Here is a 22,872-nt window from a genome sequence, read left to right as displayed (position 1 = left end):
AAATGAAAATGTACCCCATCAAAATCTGTAGCATTTGCATTTGTTTTCTTTTAAAAAAAACAATTCATCTAATGGCATTTAACTAATCATAAGCCATCATAAAAAGAACACTGGAATTATAATCCAGATAAATATTGACAGTGGTAATGATAAACAAGACAAATGAAAATGTACCCCATCAAAATCTGTAGCATTTGCATCTACAATGAGTGACCCAATCACTGTATCTTCGTCTATTGTACGTTCGTATATTAACGAACTGAACAAAGGACCATTAGGATTGCGGTTGATGTTGACTGTAGCTGTGGCACTCGCCAATGCATTTGGATAAACTGAGTCATAGGCAATTATGGAAACCTAAAAAAATAAGTGAATATACAATTAGATCACAATGTTTATGAACTGAATACTGTTACAAGTTATAAAACATGAAATGCAATGCACAGAATGCAAATACAAAATACTGGTATCAAAACAGAACACAGACATAACAATTTTGTATTCAGATAACTGTTCTGCAATTATAATTTTAACATATTGTTAAAACTAGGTCATAAATGAAAATCATCCCATTACCAGCTTTGGTCATGTAGTGGTTAAGCTATAGCTTTAGGGGGTTGACAGCCATATATTGGCTTCAACTAACGGAGATTTAACTGATCTGTAGAGAGATATAAATCAACTACACCAACTTTTCTCTCACTAATCTCCAACAACTAGTCATTAACCCTATCCTAGACAGATAACCCAGATGGCCGAGGTGCATTTCCATGAAAGTATGTTTTGAACTTGAAATGAACATATAAGTATGAAATACATTTAAAACAAAAAATCTGAGACACTTTTAATAAAACACTTAGTACATGTTTGTTGTAAATGATAAAATATGATTTTTCTTTTTTTATTCATATGCTATTAATATACCACAATTTTTGTTTATGTGAATAGAAATGTAAATAAAAAGTAGTCACCTCTGAGGAATGGATGTAGGACAAGAGACTCACATAGTAATAAAAGGTGTATTACCAAAACAATTAGCACATGTTTGTTGTAAATGATAAAATAATTATGATTTTTGTTTATTCAAATACTATTAATAGACCAACAAAATGTTTACGTCAACACAACTGCAAATAAAACTCAGACACTTTAATAAAAGGATGTATCACAATAGACTCACATAGTACATGTTTGTGTGTAAGCTGTCTAACTCGACCGATCTGATAACTCGTACCGCCCCAGTGCGTGAGTCGATGTTGAAGAACGTGGGCGCGGGGTAGTTCCCGACCACCTTGTACACAATGTCACCCTGCAGGTCGTCGTCAACGGCGAGGGCCAGGATCACCGTCGAGTTGACCGTGACGTCCCGGGGGGTCGTGGTGATGTATGGCTGCTGTGTGAAATGTGGAGGACCGTTGTCACGGATGATGTTGATTACAGCCAAACCAAAACCAAACTTCTCAGGAACACCTTGGTCACTGGCTCGAAGATTCAGCTAAGAAAACAACAACATAATGTATATTCCATATGGACAACTTACATAAAAATACTGAAAAGTTGTTAATACACTGCTTGAAAAACACAGTTGAGTTTGTATTAACTACTCAAAATTAGAGATCATTTCCATTAACTCATACATGCATGCCACATTTTTTTAAATGAAATTTCTGGCTCTTACAAATTACATATTTTACATGATTATGTTATTCACCTTCTTTCCATTTGATCACCTGTTCCCGTGGGCTAAATATTGTTCTATGTATAATTTATCTGTGAATGCTTACACTTCATAATTGTAACATCTTGTTTAAATAATAAACATGAACGAAAATGTAACAAATAATTTGTTGATCTTTCTACTAAACAGGTCTTACAAAGACAAGTCTGTTTCACAAATATCCATCAATGAGTACCATTGCAATCTAATGTATGGAAGCAATTAATAAGACATTATATATGCTTTTTATATGCTAACTGATAATGAGCTTCCAGAGGCCAAATATTATTCTACTCTGAAGGACTTCAGATCAAGGATCTCCTTGGGTAAAAGGTCAGTGTTTTGACAACTGAGCAAAACAGGAAATTTTTATGAAAGCACTTGTTGAAATATATTTTCTACATTTAAGTGGTGGATCTTTACTTATTTAACATCATGTCAAATAAATAAGATTAAAACTTTAAGCTTAACCATAAAATAAACACTTTTCAACTTTTTTCTTATTACAGCCAAACACATCACTAACCGTATCTTGTTTGTGCGAGCCTTCAGTGAGAGGTTTCTTAAGGGAGATAATCCCGGTGTCTGGGTTCATGTAGTAATACTCAAGCGCCCTCTGGTTGGCCATGATTTGATAGCGCACGTAGTCGCCGTCGGCGTCTGTGGCCTGCACCTGAGTGATGTTGCGGCCCAGCAGGTACGTGTCGGGAATGGTGATCACGTACGTGGGTACGGTAAACACGGGACTGTTCACGTTCCGCAATACGTTGATGGTCAGATCGGACGTGTCGCGGACGCCGGGGTAGGCAGAGTCGTACACCTGTACTCTTAACTAATAAAACAGAAATAATATGTTAAATTTAACATTCATGATACAGATCATCAATGATAGATGGATAAAGTTCTGATGTTTACAACAATGTGGAATAAAATAAAAATGCAGCTTATAACCAAAGCGAATGTATTGAACTTTTATTATTCAAAATTGATGTGGAAGTAACAGGTGGTTTTTATCACCTGTTAGTTATCATTTATATCTCTTACTATCTGTGCAATTGATTATATATTTTTGGGCTGCCCACACAAAATGTTTTTCAATTATATGGTATATAGTTCTAAAACTCTAGCAATTGTTAGTGTAAAAATAAAATTTAGTGAACGAAAATTTTTTAATTTATAGAAATGAAAGTAAAATTGATTAAATCAAACTTACTGTGAAGACATCTCCTCTGTCAAACTGAAGAGCTCTGTCGTTGTAGACCGTGACCAGACCAGTGTTCTGGTTCACAGCAAAGAAAGCTGGTGCCACACCCACTCCTACAACCTCGTACTGAAGAATACCCTATACATACAAACAAAACAACTTCTTTACTAACTGGACTAAATCGCATGGCAGCTATTCAAAAGAACCCACCTGTATTAGGAACAATTTACTCCATTTCTCAGTCACTGACCATAATAAATGTTATTTAATTTAAAATGATATTGCTTTTAGGAACATCCATTCATCCAACACTGCATGACTGTTTTTCTTCCTGACATTTCTAAGACATGGAGAGGAAGGAATTTTAACAACAAATCATCACATTTTTAAAATATAGCTATTTAATTTCTAACATGATTGTTAGAACACTTTAGTTTTATACAGCAGAAAAAAATAAGTAACTTGGAATCTAGGGTCAACACAAAAAAAATATTATGTTGTTAACTACACTGTACAAGTAACGAGTCGTACCCTGGGATCATTGTCAACAGTTTTAAAACATTATGTTGTTGACAACACTGTACAAGCAACAAGTCATACCCTGGGGTCATTGTCAACAGTTATAAAACATTATGTTGTTGACAACACTGTACAGGTAACAAGTCGTACCCTGGGGTCATTGTCAACAGTTATAAAACATTATGATATTAACTACACTGTACAGGTAACAAGTCGTACCCTGGGGTCGTTGTCAACAGCTGACAGTCTGAACACGGACGTCCCATTGACGGCCGTCTCAAGAATGGTGGCTCGGTACGGGTCATTCACAAATCGCGGTGGCGAGCTGTCTCGCTGGATGAACACCGTCACGTTGGAGAACGCCAGTCTGGGAGGGATGTACTGGTCGCTGGCCTTCACCTTAAACTGTATCAAAAAATAATTCATAAAAAAAACACATTAATAAATGATTTTATATGAAAACAAATTAAATCTCTCCTACCCAGTGAGATCAGAGGCCAAATTTGGAAAAAGTTATACTCATGTTTTATTTAATTGCTTGTAATATATTCATATTGTAAAATGTTGGGAGAGGCCTTAATATAGGCTAACGCCTGCTGGCCACTTCCCAGACCACTACTGTTTTTGAATGGCAATAAATATTGTTTAAAACCAAATCTTAAAATGGATAATAATACATATTTATGTGACCTAGCTTTGAGATTGTAGCCTAAGGATATCAAACTTAAGAGTGATGGTAAAAAAACATTGTTATATAAATGTAGCAAATATTTACCTTGAAAACACTTTCGTGAGTTGACAGCAGCGACTGTTTGACAGATAACTGTCCTGTCCGGGGGTTTAAGTAGAAGAATTCAGCAAAGTTACCTCCCCTCACATCAGTGTACTCAATGATGTCCTGAAACATGAAACATTGTTAATATTCTATAATTATTTATCAACATCAGTTGTTAATTGTCACCAATCCTTACAATACACAAAATCAAAATGGAATTAACTTAATTTCAATAACAAAATAAAATGTTTTTAACCTTTAGACTACTGGATTAATTTTTAACAAAAACCATGTTGAGTGGGTACAAGTTTATAATTTTTACTGACATATAATCACTTAAATGTTTTATAAATACATGAAATAAAGTTCATATATGAATCGGTAAGTATTATTTTCGTGGGTTTTTGTAATTTTTATGATTTGTAGATCAGTTAATTGTGATTAAAATTATGCAAAAAATCGAAAAAGTCACATTTACTTAGGGGCATTTGTGGCCAGCTATACAGTATTTATGTCCATTATTCCCGATAACAGTAGTTTTCTGACCAGAATGTTTTTTAAAAACTGAACTACGATTCATATTGCAATATTTGGTGATTTTTATTGTTGGTAAATGATCAAATTTATTATCAAATTAGCTGTCACAATCAGCTATCGATACCTGAAAATGACCACAACATGCCGCCATTGTTGTCCAGCAAAAATACTTGGCGAAAACCACTAAAATTTTCAAGGTATTTTCAATTGAAAAAATCAAAATAAAAGCCACCATTTTGAAAAGAAATCTTTTTTCTTTTATTATATTTCCGCTTCCAGTGAGTTCCATGTGCAAAACGGCAGGAAATATGAATTGAGGAATGCATTGTATGCAGTATCTATATGTTGACTAACATGACGTCGGGCAAGATATCTCGCCTGCAGTAGTCAAAAGGTTAATTAACATCATACATTAAATATTATATAACAGCGTTAAACTTTAACCACTACGGCAATGAGACTGGTCTGTCATTGCAAACCCAGGAATGTTTGTTTTTATTTAACGACACCGCTAGAAGACATTGATTTATTAATTATCGGTTATTGAATGTCAAAAGTTTGGTAAGGTACGACTCGTAGCCTTAGATAAAAGCCACTACATTCTATTAGCATCAAGAGATATTTTATATGCACTTTTATACATACATGACTCAGGAATGTGAAACCTTATTTAAAAATAAAATCTGAAATCATATTTAAAAAGCTAACTCTTTATGATACTTCAATAAAAGGTAATTTGTCAACATTACATCCATTCAACTGATTGGGTTTTTTTCTCATTCCAACCAGTGCACCACAACTGGTGAAAGGCCGTGGTATGAGCTATTCTGTCTGTGGGAAAGTGCATAAAAAAGATCCCTTGCTACTAATGAAAAAATGTAGCAGGTTTCCTTTCTAAGATTCTATGTCAGAGTTACCAAATGTTTGACATTCAATAGCCAATGATTAATTAATCAATGTGCTCTAGTGGTGTCGTTAAAAAAAGAAGAAACTTTTTCTCAACATTACAGCTATAAATAAGCTTAAAATCATAAAAATCATTTCCCTGCTTACCCCATCAGCATCAGTAGCGGTGACTGTGAGGACGATTGTTCCGATGACGGTCGTATCGAAGATGCTGAGAGAGTAATCTGTACTGGCGAACACGGGACCATTCTCGTTCCTCATCACCGTGATGTTCACGTATGCCTGTGCGCTCTGGATACTGATCCCAGTGTCGGCCCGCGCCTCCACCAGCAGCTGGTAGAACGTCAGGCGTGCTGGGTCGGCATGCAGGTCAGAAAGTAGAGACAGGGTGCCAGAGAATTCATCAATTGTGAAGTATACAGGTCCTGGGTCAACCCCCAGCAGCTTATAGGAAGCTTGCTACAAGGAAAAGATAGAAAGAATAAAGATATTTTTCAATTGCATAGTTTACACATAATGAAACAACAGAAAGATATGCCAAAATATTATATGGATATCACATATGTTGGAAACTTTCTATAAGAAAACATTCTGCACTTTTGTTAATATAATTTGTTGTTAAGCAAAAAGCAAGATGGTTACCAAGCAGAACACTGTTATCAGTGTTCAAATAGTCTACAAAATAAATTGCACATTAAAGTTGCTAAAAATAGTTCATAACATAAATGAAAATATGCATTAAAAAGAAGGTAATGATAAAGTAGAAAATTAACAACTAAAACAGTTCAAAATACAATAAATCAGTAAAATCCGTAATTCCCATGTGTGTATCTTATCTGTTTCACATTAAATGATGTTGGAGCTACTACAGATACCAGGATAACCAGAAACAGCTTGGATTTACAAGATGTTATAACTTATAAAAGTTGTAAAATCGTAAAAATATTTGACACTGTCCAACAATAATTTTTTGTTTAACTAGGATCAGTGCCCTTTAGTACATAAACTATTTCCCATTACCCCTGGTTGAGCCTGCGTGGTGATGATGGCCTGCCCCACTTGTGTGTTCTCACTAATGATCACAATGTACGACGGCAGCGTGAAGGCCAGATGTCCCGTCTCGCGGCGGATCGTTACGTCAACGTACGTGTAGGCCATCCGTGACGGCACACCTCCGTCCGTCGCAGCTACACGGATCTGAAAATACAATAATCAGTATCAAATGTTATTCTTAAGTCATCCCTCTAAAACCCTTTAAAATATAACTACAAAGTTTTTAACTGAAACCCTGTATATATTGGAGTACCCACAAATGTCAACACTGAGGGATGAACTTATGAAAGGTGATTATCAATGCATTTATCTAGGAGTTGTGTGTTAATCTGAACAAATAAGGCTTGTGTGCATATAGCTAAACAAATGCATTTATCATTATCTATGTTTGGAAGTTAGACATCACCAAGGAAAAAATAGCTTTCCTAAATTCAGCCCAAACAATCACTCACAATTTAAGCTGTTCATATGTACCCTCCTTCCAATTTTTTTCTTCAGAAATCAATCTGTAATCTGTACTATACTGTACTTACTCTTCTTCCCTTCTTAATTATACATGTTGTTATTTTTTGTTTAGAATTTAAATTATGCTTTTGTTGTTTACAAAACAACTAAATGCCTGCTAAATAGTTGCTAAGGTTATAGAAACATAAAATATTTCAAAGAATGAGCTAATTATGAAAACGATATCGGTACTTACCCTATACAGCAGCTGATTTGTATTCTCCACAGAACTGAGCAGAGTAATCACTCCAGTTTGTGGATTTACAAAGAAAATGTCACCAGCATTAGCATCACCCTCAATGGAAAAGGTCACTTTATTTTCAGGAGACTGCAAATAAAACATATAATAAAGCTCATTATAGTCCAAAACAATCTGTTATGTTGCTACTTCAAAACTAACAAATATCACCATTAGAAGTACAAACAACATAATTATAAGAAGCAGGGCCGGATTTAGACAATGGGGTCCGGGGTACTTCAGGTTCAGGGGCCCTCAACATAGAAATTAAATTACATGACAAATAAAAAAATGAACTAATTTTATAATTATAAAATTTTGTATAAAGGAAGTCCTTAGTCTGGGGGGCCCCTCTGGCAGGGGGGCCAGGGGCAATTGCCCCCTTTGCCCTCTTATAAATCTGGCACTGATAAGAAGAAAGATACAAGGTAATATTCTGCTATCTTTTCCTTGGTAAACATAAGCTTAATGGACAGCATATTCAGTGTTTTGGTTCTGTAACATCACAATAAACGTTTTCGTTCTTAGTCTGGTAAACTTGTACGTTTAATATCGTTTGTAGATCTTCAAAATGAGAATGGATAATAAATAGAGGATATTTCATGGGGGTTTTTCAAATAAGATTGCCAGCAGAAAAATAGTTCCGGCTATCTTACAGTGAAGATAACACTTTCTACAGTGACGATAACACATTTTAGAGTGAAATAGTGAAATTTACACTGTAAAATGTGTTATCCTCACTGAGTGACTGATAACCCTTTTATTTCACTGATATTTTAAAGTATTTCACTAAATGTTATATAATAAATAGAATACTCAAATCACTATTCAGCAATATTGTATATTTTACACTCATGAACCGATGTTGGTGTCCGTACATCCATAAGCTAGGCTCACAAAGGATGTCAATTTACTCTTGCACCAGTAGTGCCTTGAAACTTGTTGAGTATTCTTTAACTGCATAACTACTTTGTTTTTTTATTATAAATGAATACTAGTGTAAATTGTTTACCGTAGTATCTGCATCTGTGGCGTTGACATCAGCGATGACTGACCCCACAGATATAGTTTCCACGATGGTGCGAGTCAGGAAGTTGTAGTTACTGAAGATCGGAGAGAACATGTTCCTCAATACTGTTATGGCAACAGTTGTTGTAGCACTGCATGCTGGGATACCACCATCACGAGCTAGAATACGAGCCTAAAAACAGATTATTATTAGTTTTATTATTTAAACATGGAAGGTAAAGACATTTGAACTAGTATCTTGACATAAATTGATGCCTGGTATCTAGCATGGACCATTAATTAACAACAACATATCTTGTAATGAAAATAATTTTGAATAGTATGAGTAAAAAAAAAGATTAACAATCTATATTTGATCCGTTTAGATATTAATAACAAATATTAAAACTATTGGGGTTAATTATCCTTTTATTTTTCATCCCATTTTTCAGTTTTAAAACCCCATGTTTTCCATTTTGTTTCTATATTTATAAATTTAAAAAAATATATTCCAACTGACATTTTCTATCATAATTCTCCAATTTGTCAAATATCACTTATTCATTATTATTAGTAATCTGAAAAATATTCAATCCTGAGTTCTTTTGTTTTTTTAGAAGTAACAGTTTATCCTCAACATAATTAAAGCAGAGTAAAATTGGTCTTCCATTGTGACTAACACAATTCCAAACAAGCTAATCAGATATAGTTAGTATTCTGTCATGACATTAGTATGCAAAATCTTCCAATTATTGAGAAAGTAGTTCTGCTTTTCATATTCTTTCCTATGATCAATATTGTCCTGTCCTAGAATCCATGTTTTACAGCTTCATACCAGAATTATAGGATATTAAACAAGCTTCCATTTTGTATTATGGTTGTGTCCCGAGTGAAATAATGTTTAACTGTCCCGAGATGTAGCGAGGGACATAAACATGATATGAAATGGTAGCGAGTTTAATATCCTATTTATAACCCATAATCGACCTTAATTTATATCACTCAACTTGTTTAGCTGACCTTCCTGTAAGGTTGTAGTGCGCCAAACGATGACTTATCATGTGACATCGATGTGTTACGACCCACTTGGCGTTCTAGTGGGATGTATCACTTTGATATTTACCAAGGTATTTTTAACCACATGGGTAATAATCAACATTAAGAGAACAACTAAAAACACCTACCACATATTTCAAAGACAGATCTGTAGTGAGATCGGCGTGGGACCGGAGAGTGATGATCCCGGAGATGAGATCGACTCTGAAGAATGTCGGCGTGATATCGTCCCCGATCAGGGAGTATTTAACCAGATTGAACGGTGCTATGTTGTCGCGATCGATGGCCGAGACCTGGAAGATGCTGGACAAACCGGCCACGCTCTGCGGTATCGTCATGCTGTACGGGATGCCTTGAAAAATGGGGCAGTTCTCATTGCGTATCACAGTGATGTGAACATTGGCTGGGATGGCACTTTGTGGTGTGCTGCCCATGTCCTCGGAAAGGGCTTGGAACTGAAACATGTAATTGTAACAGACATTATGATTTGAAGTATTGCATTAAAGTAATGTCCTCTAGGACTATTTCATGCTATAAAGAACAATGTGGTGGCAATGTATTACAGACAATAGGAAGGACACAAAATTAAAACAATATTTGTTTAAACATTCCAACTCCAGGGGCATAACTACAATTTTAAAATGTGATCTCAATTCCATGTGCTAAAATATTAAAAAAGCAAGTTGCAAAAATACATTTATGTACACTGCATAGGATACATGTTATGTACTCGGTAACAGTGTACATAACCACAAACACAGAAGAAGAAGGAGGAGATACATTGTATATTTTTATATGTATACTTAGGTAGTTACACCAATTCTAGTACAATGAGGTATTTTTTGTCAAACCCACCTGGAACACGGCTGTCCTGTTGAGGTCATCGCTGACGGGACGGCGTAGGCTGATATCTCCAGACACAGAGTCTACCAGGAAGAAGTCCAAGTCCTTTCTGCCTCCCGCTAGACTGAACCGAACCACATTGTTTGGACTCTGAAATGTAAAGGATCCACAATAAAATTAGATCACCTACAGATATGCTAAATAAAATGAAAACACAATGTTCTGTTTATCACGCAAACTATTTATTAACAGGTTTTAGAAACAATAATTAGCTTTTATTGGAATAAAGAAATCATGACGTTTTGATCTGATATTCATTGTAATATTGTCATTTAATGAGTCTGTCATTAACATATAAACTAGAATAATTTGTTTTGTTTTCAAAGTTTAATCTTATTACTTTCTCTGCCTGGAAAATGTGTAATTAAGATGGGAAGCCAAACCATGGTAATTTTACAGAGATGAACATAACATCAAATCCAGAAACACTGTCTGGACTTCAAAACTAGCAGGCTTTCATCAAAGACAAAATACAACAATAATTGTTGGATAATGTTAAAATCCACAAATCTGAATCCGTTTTACGATTTTCATGTGAATTTAAAAAAAAAAAAAAAAATTAAACTCACCATGCCGTCAGCATCTGTTGCCATAACTCTGAGAATTGGAACTCCGACCAGCTGAGATTCGAGAATAAGCTGCCGATAATCCCGACTACTGAAAACAGGAGCAAACAAATTCCTCTCCACCACTACCGTAACCACGGTAACATCAGACAGTCGTGGGTTCCCTCCGTCCTCAACTCTAACTCGGATCTGGTACGAATCGCTCAGATCGGACAAAACCGGCTGTACAAACGTGATCATGCCCGTCAATGAATTAATTTGGAAATAAATCGGAGCGGAGTCATCTCCGATGATTTCGTAAGTCAGTGAGTTGTATGGAGCGACAGTATCGGCATCAGAGGCGACAACGGTGACCAAAGATGTTCCTGCGACCGTGTTCTGACTGACGGAGCGAGAGTATGGCTCGTTCTGGAATACAGGCGGGTTCTTGTTACGAATCACTGTGATGGTCAAGGTTCCCGTGGTGCTGTTCATTGGTCTGAAGGCACCGTCGACAGCCAACAGGTGAACTTGGTATTCATCGAAAGCAGCTCCAATGATGGAGTTTCTTAAGTACACATCTCCTGTAGTGCCATCGATGAAGAAGAGATCACGATTGGGCGAGTTTTCCATTACCTTATAGTTGACAACATTGTTTGGAGACTGAAAGAATGCAGTAGTAAAAATGGTATTGCATTGATATAAACTGGGATCCTCACCCTAACACTGCCTCTAAATCAAACCCTAACACGAAAGTTTAAGGAGCAGGGGGAGACAAGGCAGACATTTTACCAAGTAATGCACCACAAGATAATTAAATTTAAAACAATATTTCATTACCTAGGAAAGATAAAGGGAAATTGAAACATATCAAGTATAATGAAATAAAATCACAAGTATGTCATCTTATGTGGCCTTGAACTAGGCTCTCTAACAAAAGCATTATGTTACTTGTTCCTAAAGCCAATGTTACTGTCTACAAAATAGAGTAAATAGTAAATAATACTAAATGAAATTATAAAGATATATGTCATAACATGATCACCACCAAAGAAATGAAATATATACTACTCAAAAGAATTTAAGGGTCAAAAATTTATAACCAAATAAGTTTTAGAGTGTATTAGATTGATGATGTAAACTACACCAAAAATTTAATTTATTGTTCCATATTTACAAAAAACCACAAATAAACGTCACTGTATACAAGAAAGTCACATGACATGCTGTCAAAGTTGAAGGTTGCCTCATGCTGTTGATCAGACGTCTGAAGAACTCTTGGGGAATGGCCTGCCACTCTGCCATAAGAAGTTGACCCAGATCATGAAGGTTGGCCGGAGGGGCATGGTTGTCCCGAACTCTCCTGCCTAATTCGTCCGAGGCGTGCTCTGTTGGGGCCAAGTCAGGCGAATATGCTGGCCAATCCATCCTGGCGATACCTTGTTGTCTGAGAAAGTCTGTTACCACCCTGGCGCGGTGGGGTCTGGCATTGTCATCCTGCAGAACTGCCCCGCCGCCAATCTGCTGAAGGCCTGGGAGAACCAACGGCCGGATAATCTCATTCAGATAGCGGATTCCATTCAGATTGCCATCCACCACATAGAGGGGGGTCCTGTGGTGGATAGAGATGCCGCCCCACACCATGACGCTGCCCCCACCGAACCGGTAACGTTGTCTAACGTTAACGTCAGCGAAGCGCTCCCCAGGACGTATGTAGACACGAACCCGACCGTCGTTGAACTGGAGCAGAAACCTGGACTCATCAGTGAACATCACTCGACTCCACTGAACACGTTGCCACCGCAGATGAAGTGTGCACCAGTGATGTCTGGCCGTTCTGTGACGTGGTAGGAGTGGTGGTCGAACAGCCTGGCGACGGCAGCGTAGATTATTGGCTCTCAGTATGATTGCGTATGGTTTGATCAGACACTCGAGTTCCTGTCGCAGTCCGCAGATTGTCACGTAATCGGCGTGCAGTGGTTGTGCGTTGACGTAGGAGCCATACCCGGATGTAGCGGTCCTCTCTATTTGTAGTGCTTCGGGGTCTTCCCGAACGTGGACGATTTCGAACAGAATTCGTTGCTTGGTACCGTTGCCAAAGTCGGCCAACGACACTCTGACTGACACCAAGTCTCAGAGCAACATTTCTTTGCGTATTGCCATCCTGAAGCCAAGCAATAGCCCTTCCTCGATCTTCGATAGTCACTGACGTCGTACCATTGTCGAATTTGGAGTGTGCACCGTACACGAACGCAAGCTCCAATTATACGGAAATTCAGCATTGGGAACATGGAATACACATGCAAAGCGTGCAAATGAAGCGCTTTGTGAAAAAGCAAGTTATGGGCACATAGCAGACCTTTCGCTTTTGCCCTAATTTACGTGCAAATGTAAGCATGTTTTTGCCATTAGAACTAGTCGACAGTGTCAATGACAGTGGATTTTAATTCATTTATGGGTTGCTTAGACCCACTTTCGTCAAAATGGAACAATACCATGCGTGACATTATGGTCTAGCTAATATAATTGACATTCAGAAAATAATGTCGAAAATATCGTCTGACCCTTAAATTCTTTTGAGTAGTATATATATATATTTGTGGTGATATTAAATTCAAGAAAAACTACCTTTATCCATAGAACAATCTGTGCTTGGAAATACAATAAAAGAAACATAAATGTGCTATCACAGTAGAAATCTGAAGCTGTCATTTCTTTATTAACGGTGAAGAAAATACTGGATAACAGAGAAACTATTTTTAAAAATGACCATGAGAACAAATCTATCCTTACACTGACGTCCGCATCCTCTGCCTGGACCCGAGTAATGGGTGTCAGAATATTGTGCGCCTCCAGAATGGTGGTCATATAATTAGCACTGGGCTGCCACACTGGAGCAAATTGGTTTCTCCTCACAGTGATGGAGAGGACTTCGATTCTCTCACAGGGAGGAGACCCACCATCGCGGGCTCGAACTCGCAGCTGTCGACAAGAAAAACAAGCAACATGTTATTTCTAATCTGTTAATGCCACTGATTCTAGTTTCTGAGGTACATACCTTTTTTGTTTCGCACACAATTCATTTAAAATACTCCAGACAGTAGAACCACTAGAAACATGACAGATTTGTCCAAATTGATTACACAGTTTATGCAAAACTATCTAATAATGTGCAAGTGGATGGTAAAAAAAGCTGTAATAGCTAGAAATGTTTTACTCTGCCTAATAAACAGGATTACTGCCTTTAAAACTCTGACAATACTAAATCTACAGTTACAAATAACAAAACACTGACTACATAGTGAAATCTTTATCTTTACAAAACTAAGGTATTTCTAACCTTGTTGAATTCTAAAATATATTTCAAACTACCATCCTCAAAATGAGATGGGATACATTCAGTCATTTGAAAACATAAAATCTTATAACATGAATTGATGCAAATGCTGTGTTAGTTTGTATAGCAAATGCTCAAGTCTGATTGTACTGAACGTTTTTATATTATAAACACATGGCCTGATTATTTTTGATTTGGGAAAGACTACAGAATCATATTCTTAAAATTCAATAAATGTTTCAATAAAAGTCCTGTAATTTACCTTATAAACTGGTGTAGAATCAGAGAACAGATTGGTTCTTGTGTACACTGAACCTTTTGCTGGGTCAACAGTGAAGAAAACTGGTGCATTGTCATCACCAATCACATCGAAGGACACAATGCCAAATGGTCCACCATCATCATCACTGTCCACAGCCGAGATATTGTAGACAGACTGGCCAAACTGATTGGCTTGTGAGACAAACAGCTCAACACTGGCCGGAAGGTTGACAAACTGTGGACAGTTGTTGTTGCGGACAATGTTTATCCTTACAGTCGCAACTTGATTACTCTGTCGGCTCGGTGAACCCTGATCAGTAGCCATCACTGTCATCTGAAAGTTAAATGAAATTAGTTTATCATAGATCAAAAACATTTTTGTGAAATCGAGTTTTTAACCAAGTATGGTAAAATGAAATTAACAAATTATAAAAATAAGGTCATTTTGCAAAATACAAATAAATAAAAAAATTTAGAAAAATAATATATTGTATAAAAGTATGAACAATGCAAGTTTCTACACTAGAGATAATGTTAAATTTTTACAAATGTTTCATTACTTGTCAAGTACTAGTATATATTTATAATATAAATTTCTAGTATTTTTATTTTCAATAGAAAAAGAAACATGTAATGTAAATACATAATGGCAAATAAACCAACTGAAAATAAAGCATTTTGCAAACTAATTCAAATTAGAAGTATTAGTTTCTGATAATATATGGCTTTTACAATCATTAACTTCAGTAAATATGTGTAGACTCATACCAAGTATGTATTTGTGTTAGACTTGTCCAGTGTAAGAGATCTCTGTGCTGAAATAATTCCCTCCACACTGTTCACACTGAAGTAGTTCAGAGCTTCCTGGGATCCAGTCGCTTGGTAACGAACGATGTTATAAGGACTCTGAAATAATGTAGAATGTGGAAATACATAATTTAAAACAAAATACATATTGTTTGCTCTAAGACTTATAGTTTTAGTAACATTTTTGATAGACCTTACACAATAAACAAATATATCATTCTGACAACAATATATATGTATATGTATATGTATATGTATATGTATATGTATATGTGTATGTATATATAATACTGTTAACTTGTTTGTAAAATACATTTCATTGGAATTTTAAAATTCATGAATGATTTCTGAAGACAGTTATTAACAAGTTTTTCAAAATTACTGGTCTCTAAAACACATTTCACAATTTTTACTTTTATTTCATTAGTTACAAAAAACAAATTGTATTAATACCTTTGTATCATCATCAGTTGCACTGATTCTCAGAATAGACATACCAAGGGGCTGCGTCTCAAAAACAGTAATTTCATAACTAAGAGGAGAGAACTGTGGTGAGAAGAGATTTCTGGACACTGCAACGTTCACTGTTGTGGTGGCGGTAAGTGAGGGTGAACCTCCATCGGCAGCTAATACTCGAATCTGAAAATAACAATGTTATTAGCAGTGCATATTAAAAAATTTCTAATTTTAAAAAAGAGATAAGACAGTTTATAAATGGGACAATTTTAAAATTATTTTTTAAAAAGGCGAAAAGAAATACTAGTTTATAATTGTTTAAAAAGATACACAAAGAGTACAGATGCAAAATTTAAAGCTATTGCATTTAAAATGATAAAATTTAAAAGTTCAAACAAACCAATGGCCAAAATATAAAGATAAAATTACAAAGTTCAAAACAACGGCATATATAACTCATAATCTTTAATTATACAGACAAACATCCATGAAAATTAATTATTTCAATCATTTTAGAATATAAACCAAACTGGTTTAAATCTAAGTATTAATACTTAATGAGAACATACACACAATTACAAAGAATTTCTATTCAATCAGCAAATTATTTACATAAAACATATTGCTTTCCTCACTTTAAAATAAAATCAGTTACACTCTAATAGTACCACCGAAATGACATTACCGTGTAACTGGTTTCCAGTACCACTGAAATGACATTACCTTGTAACTGGTTTCCAGTACCATTGAAATGACATTACCTTGTAACTGGTTTCCAGTACCACTGAAATGACATTACCTTGTAACTGGTTTCCAGTACCACTGAAATGACATTACCTTGTAACTGGTTTCCAGTACCACTGAAATGACATTACCTTGTAACTGGTTTCCAGTACCACTGAAATGACATTACCTTGTAACTGGTTTCCAGTACCACTGAAATGACATTACCTTGTAACTGGTTTCCAGGTCAGACAGAATGGCCCGAGACAGCCTGATCTCTCCTGACATCACATCAATGTTGAAGAAGCTGGCTGCCGACCCGTCCCCGATGATCGAGTGTCGTATGGTGTTGAAAGGTGCGATGACATCACGATCGCGAGTCGTGACCTGGAACACAAGGCTGTTCACTAACACAGTCTCTGAGAGGATGGTGTTGTATGGAATCCCAACAAACTGAGGAGCATTTTGGTTTCGGTTGACGATCACGGTGATATTGATTCTCATACTTGACAATTGTGGTGTGCCCATATCTTTGGCAATAAGGTACATCTGTGAAAATAAGAGGAAAACAATGTGTAATATACTAATAATGATACAGCCTGAAAAAAAAAAAAAAAAGTAAAAAAAAAGAGTAAATCTATTATAGTTTTTAAAATAATAACAGAATTTTTTTTTTTTAAATATTAAAAAAAACAAAAAAACATTTAACATTGGAAAAAGATGAGCAAATGCAGATCTATTTCAAATAAGTGATATGATCTAATACTTGTTATAATTAAGGTCATTGGTCAATAAGTGCTAAATCAATCAACCAATAATAACACTATACCAATGTGTGATACTTCTCAGCAAGAAAATATTTATCATGACTGTACTATGGGGTACTAAAGGCTTATCTGTATAGCAAAGTAGGAACATAAAAGAAGATTTTGATTCTACATATTTCAATCTTGGAAGACTTTTGCATATTTTCCATAAGTATTTTGAAATTAATTTTCAAATTCATGTTTTCCACTTATGGAATATCAAATAACACACTGATGGTAATCTCAATGCAAACATGACTAGAGGAGATAGCAAGAAACAAACACTGACCACAAACACATTAGCCTGACAAGGGCTGTATAGAAGTGATCGTCGAAGCAGAATTTGACCGGTAACTTCATTCACTATAAAACACCGCAGGTCCTCAGCATCGTCAACAATTTTATACCGCAAAACATTATTTGGTGGCTAAAAATAAACAAAAAGGTTGAAATCAATATCATTCTTAAACTTTTTAAGATCAATATAATGAATTAAAAAAAAAAAAAAGGTATTTAACTTAAACTAAAACTTTAAATAAATACGTTTACATCTTATATAATTCTCAAACATTTCAATGTACCGGTAAATGTAATTAATTTTTAAAATGCAAAAGTTTTGTATTTAAAATTTAAAAATTAACCATTAATTAACCTCTGCCCTGAACATGCAGGCCATATACCTGACGTGTGTGCTCAGGACAGTGTGCTTGAACCATAACTGGACATTAGCATGAATAGAAGTGAAACATGAAAACAAATCACATACCCAATTTATCTTTATTTTGAAAATTTACATCAATAACGGAAAATCAAATTTTTTAATGAATTATTTTATTTTTATTTCCCATTCTAAAACATAAACTTTATTAAACAAATTATTCTAAAATATTAAAAAATACTTCAAAAGCATACCAAGACATCAGAATCAGTGGCATTCACTTTCAACAGCACACTTCCTAGTGGGAAGGTTTCGTCCACCGTCTGTACATACGACTGTCTTGAAAACACTGGGGTGCGAAAGTTTCGAGTGATTGATATCAAGCAGACCGTTGTGTTGAACTTGAATGGCACACCTTCATCCCGGGCTCGAATACGAATCTGTAAACATTATATTGAAAATAATTTGTCATGCAAATACTGTGTTGTATGGTTATTGCTTTTTGTTAATTAGTTTACAATGCAAATTAAACAACATCTTGTTAAATGTAGTTGAATTTCTTCATAAACTGTTTTACTTAAAAACGCTTAAAACATATTATAGTGGATCAGTTCATGCTATTGAATTCATATTCATGAAGCTTTTATAAATTATCTGGTACTATTAGCATCCAGTTTGGAATGAAATTAGTAACTTCAAAAAAATATCTAAACTATAATCAAAGTCAAACTGAATCTTTATTTAGGAAAGAGTTCAAGTGATTCTTTTAGTAAAGATTGTCAGCAAGTATACAACAATTATTGCAGAAACTATATTCATATTTTCCTGCAATCACAAAGTTATGATACTAATTTTAAAAGTCAGACATATAAATTTTTCCTTAATACACCTACTACATAACAGGTGATTAATGTAATTAAACAAATAATTAAAAGTACATACTGAAGGGATTTGTATGTTATTCCAGTTCATTTATTTACTTTTCTGTATCAATTCAAAATCAAATTGAAAACAAAACAATCATTACCCTATACTGATACACAGACTCCTGTGCGATTCCATCTCTGACAGTGACGACACCCATGGATGGGTTCACATCAAAATACACCGGTGCTGAGTCATCACCTATTATCTCATACCGCACACGTCCAAATGGTGTATTCTGAAAGAAAACAAAATTTTATTGCAGAAACTATTTCAAAATTATTCTACACATTCTCCAATTCAAATTTAATAAAACCAAAAACTTGTTTATTTACTCCTTTTCTTGTTCAGATACTAGATGTTAATTTTACAATTCAAATTTAAAAAGCCTGACATACATGCAAAATTGTCTCCATTTTCTACAATGATAACACTCAAGTTAAGACCTATATAATGCTGTAAAGTGCTGGCCATGAATGGGAAATAAGATTTCTGAAATATTGAAAATGTATACTTTCTATAAGTAACCATGTCCCCACGTACATCAAAGAAAATACAAACTTTCGCCAGTTTAGTAGATTAACATATAATTTCACTTAATTGACTGTAGCTTGCAGATATTTTCTAATGCTTAGTTTTGCCATATTCCACTTAATAATAATAATCCTAATGCATCTCCATCTCCATCCACCTTCAATCCCCCAAAATGTCTTTAATGGTTTAAATCTTTCATTGTGACAGCGGTACTTGGTTTAGGTCATGTGTAATGCATTAAGGTGTGAGGTCAGGTTAGTTGATGTATGTTAATAAATTATAACAGCACTGATTCAAACACTCACAGCAGAGTCAGCATCTGTAGCAACGACCTGAGTGACACTGGTTCCAATAGCGATGTTCTGACTTAGCTCTCGGTTGCATGGAGTAGACGAAAACACAGGTGTGTGTAAGTTACGGATCACTGTTACAAACACAAACGCATCCAAATTGCCTGTCTTTGGGGGCGAGCCTTTGTCTGTCACCTGGACTCTAACCTTAAAACAAAAAACATTTCATAATCTTAAACTGACATATATGTACAATAAATATTAAAATCATGAAATAAAATTTCAAAATGTAAATAAATACCACTATTAAATCTAAATATCGTAAGTATGACAATAAGAAAACTTATAACTTTAAAGCCTAAAATATTTTATTACTAATGAAACTCAGAAATAATACGAAAATGGACTCGTTATTTATTTTTTAATTAATGAAATGATGTAACTGATTTAGGTTATGTGTTATATGTAAATCATTTAGATATCAATAACATCTTATGTTAAAAGATCAAGTATAAAGCAAAATAACACTGAAGAAAATGAAATATCAAAAAGAAATATAATACTAAAATCAGTACATATAAATCCTTTCAGTGGTTGTTTTGCCCTGTAAAATCTACATTGTGCTTAGTATATTATGCAAAATAACACAACCAAAAAAACCAATTGTTTTAATATAGTAACACTTACTGTGAATTGACTTGAGCTGGTTGAACCCAAAGCCTTTCTCACAAACACAGCTCCGGTGTCGGCAACGATTCCGAAATACTCTCGGCTCAGAGAGTCGTCTATGATGGTGTACGAGATCACATTGTCTGGTGCAGACACGTCCACGTCGACAGCTGTCACCTGCATGATGGGCACGCCGAGGTCCTGGGTCTCATAGATCTCGACTGTGTGGTTTTGTCGAACAAACGTCGGAGCATTCAGGTTCCGGTTCACATTCACCAGCACAATCGCAGTCGCACTCAGGGACGGGGAACCCCCATCACGAGCTAGGACTCTCACCTACAGAAAAACAACACAATAATATTTTTTATATCACACAAAAAATACTTAATAACAGAAGGGAACATTTTGTTGAGTATCATGTTGTGATTCATTAAGCAAGTTTCAGAGACTTGTACACAATTTTAAAACATTAAACAGTACAGTTGTTGCTAATCAAGTTTCAAACTGATTTGCAACAGTCATTAATAAATATTTTGAGACTAAAATATTCTGTGAATAGGAAGGAAATATTTTATTTAACGACTCAACACATTTTATTTATGGTTGTATGGCATTGGACATATGGTTAAGGACCACACAGATATTGAGAGAAGAAACCCGCTGTTGCCACTTCATGGTCTACTCTTTTCAATTAGTAGCAAGGGATCTTTTATATGCACCATCCCAGACAGGATAACACATACCAGGGCCTTTGATATACCAGTCGTGGTGCACTGGCTGGATCGAGAAATAGCCCACCGACGGGGATCGATCCAAGACCGACCGCACATCAAGCGAATGCTTTACCACTGGGCTACTTCCCGCCCTTATTCTGTGAATAGAGTGTGAGATAATCATTCTGGAAGTAACAACTATATGAATAGAGTGTGAGATAATCATTCTGGAAGTAACAACTATATGAATAGAGTCTGAGATAATCATTCTGGAAGTAACAACTATATGAATTTTATCACAAAATACTGATAGAACTGTTTTCCATATTAAATACTTCACAAACAAAAGTTTTTATCTGCCATTTTCATAACTGTGGTTGCTAAATAATAAGAGTTGTTAACTGAGGGTACAAAGGATTATAATAGCCATTACATTGAGTGTTGGAATGTTTATAAATGCATGAAGTTGTTAGGTCAGGTTAATGTATGAAAAGAAATAAATCACTCATAATACTGCATGGTTTTCAAAATGATAAAAAGTTTTCAGTTGCCACTTTCATTACTGTAGCTGTTAAATTTATCAAACATTGTCAGTTAAGTAATTTGATATCTTGCATATCTTAAGCAGAGTTTAAAAGTAGTTATGAAGTGAGAAAATTCACCAAAGACTTGAACTTTCTGAGATTAACTGTATTTAACTGACAAATTCTGACACATGGCTGCAAACTATGCAAACTTACCCTGTACTGTGTGGACAGGTCTGTTGTAAGCTGACGTGTTGTGGAGATTCGTCCACCCGATGAGGAAATGGTGAACAGATTTGGAGCATTGTCGTCTCCAATCAGTGTGTAGGAGACCGTGTTGAAGGGGGCCTGAGAGTAGTACAATTAAACAAACATGTACACATTATAAAGAAAAACATGTATGATTTAGAAATAACAAAATAACAAGTAATACAGTAGTTTTGTTAATACCATATTACTTCCTTTTCAACAATTCTTTCCTTAAATCGCAACTCCATTCCCACCACAATCTGTATTTACATGTATTCTTGTATGTAAGAACATATACTTTGATATCTGATTTTGGTGTGGGTTTGTCTTTAGGGGGGATGTTAGCTAACTTGTCCCTTATACCTCCACCTCACAATCAAGTACATTCCACACAAAACTTTTGCTCTTCATTAAATGTTTCAAATAAAAAAGGGCACTGTGAATCTCAAGGACAAATTATAGCCTTCAGCCTATCAAACGTCAGTTGACCCGATTGCTATTAACAGTGAAATTGAGGGACTAATCAAAGTTTATGTTTCATATTCTAAAGTAATTAACCAAAGTACTGCAAAATCACTTTTGTTCATGGTGGTCTAATCTTCAATGCATGTAATTTGTGGACTAGTGCAGTCAATGAAGTTAAGAACTCAATGAAAACATAATACATGTACACATATAATATGAAATTTATGACACTACGAATTTAAGTACTTAAGAAAATGTGAGGGTTTTTTCTCAAAAATATGAAAATTTAAGACAACAAAAATAAAGAATTTCACAGTAAATAAATATCTAAGCAATATCACAGTAATGTAAATATTTAGGTCTCTACGATATATTCTAATGCAATGATCCTGAGTAATGTAAATGTTCTCACCGTTTGGTCATCGTCATCGGCCTGTACAAGATAGACACTTGTTCCTGGCAGTTCGTTGAAGTTAATCGCCGTCCTGTAC

At 35.2% G+C, this 22,872-nt stretch overlaps 2 protein-coding genes and 1 long non-coding RNA gene across 3 annotated transcripts in view; all 3 read right to left on the bottom strand.

Annotated features, from left to right (window-relative positions):
* LOC121379466 (protocadherin Fat 4-like) overlaps positions 1-5,919 on the bottom strand; it is a 70,556-nt gene extending 64,637 nt beyond the window's left edge. Inside the window, exons 1-7 of the mRNA XM_041508109.1 lie at positions 5,806-5,919; positions 4,216-4,338; positions 3,660-3,845; positions 2,931-3,059; positions 2,244-2,549; positions 1,181-1,495; positions 175-357 (exon numbers count right to left, since the gene is read on the bottom strand). Of these exons, the coding sequence (XP_041364043.1) occupies positions 175-357; positions 1,181-1,495; positions 2,244-2,549; positions 2,931-3,059; positions 3,660-3,845; positions 4,216-4,338; positions 5,806-5,919 (1,356 nt within the window). The remainder of the gene's footprint in view (positions 1-174; positions 358-1,180; positions 1,496-2,243; positions 2,550-2,930; positions 3,060-3,659; positions 3,846-4,215; positions 4,339-5,805) is intronic.
* A 119-nt stretch (positions 5,920-6,038) lies between these two features.
* LOC121378320 lies at positions 6,039-7,535 on the bottom strand. The gene is made up of 3 exons (XR_005958704.1): positions 7,412-7,535; positions 6,679-6,855; positions 6,039-6,117 (listed from the first exon to the last, which is right to left on the bottom strand). It is a non-coding gene; the product is annotated as an uncharacterized LOC121378320 (long non-coding RNA).
* Positions 7,536-7,999: 464 nt separating this feature from the next.
* LOC121379465 (protocadherin Fat 1-like) lies at positions 8,000-21,327 on the bottom strand. Its single transcript, XM_041508108.1, has 16 exons — positions 21,277-21,327; positions 20,449-20,766; positions 19,777-19,968; positions 19,041-19,175; positions 18,268-18,453; positions 17,645-17,782; positions 16,778-17,098; positions 15,824-16,009; positions 15,332-15,469; positions 14,565-14,897; positions 13,759-13,947; positions 10,990-11,628; positions 10,373-10,510; positions 9,646-9,972; positions 8,466-8,654; positions 8,000-8,017 (listed from the first exon to the last, which is right to left on the bottom strand). The coding sequence occupies exons 1-16, from the start codon at positions 21,325-21,327 to the stop codon at positions 8,000-8,002; spliced, it is 3,498 nt and encodes a 1,165-aa protein (XP_041364042.1).
* Between the last annotated feature and the right edge of the window lie 1,545 nt (positions 21,328-22,872).

The sequence above is a fragment of the Gigantopelta aegis genome, chromosome 8 (assembly GCF_016097555.1).
Source record: "Gigantopelta aegis isolate Gae_Host chromosome 8, Gae_host_genome, whole genome shotgun sequence".
NCBI lineage: Eukaryota > Metazoa > Mollusca > Gastropoda > Neomphalida > Peltospiridae > Gigantopelta > Gigantopelta aegis.
This window is presented reverse-complemented; position numbering and strand designations above follow the sequence as displayed.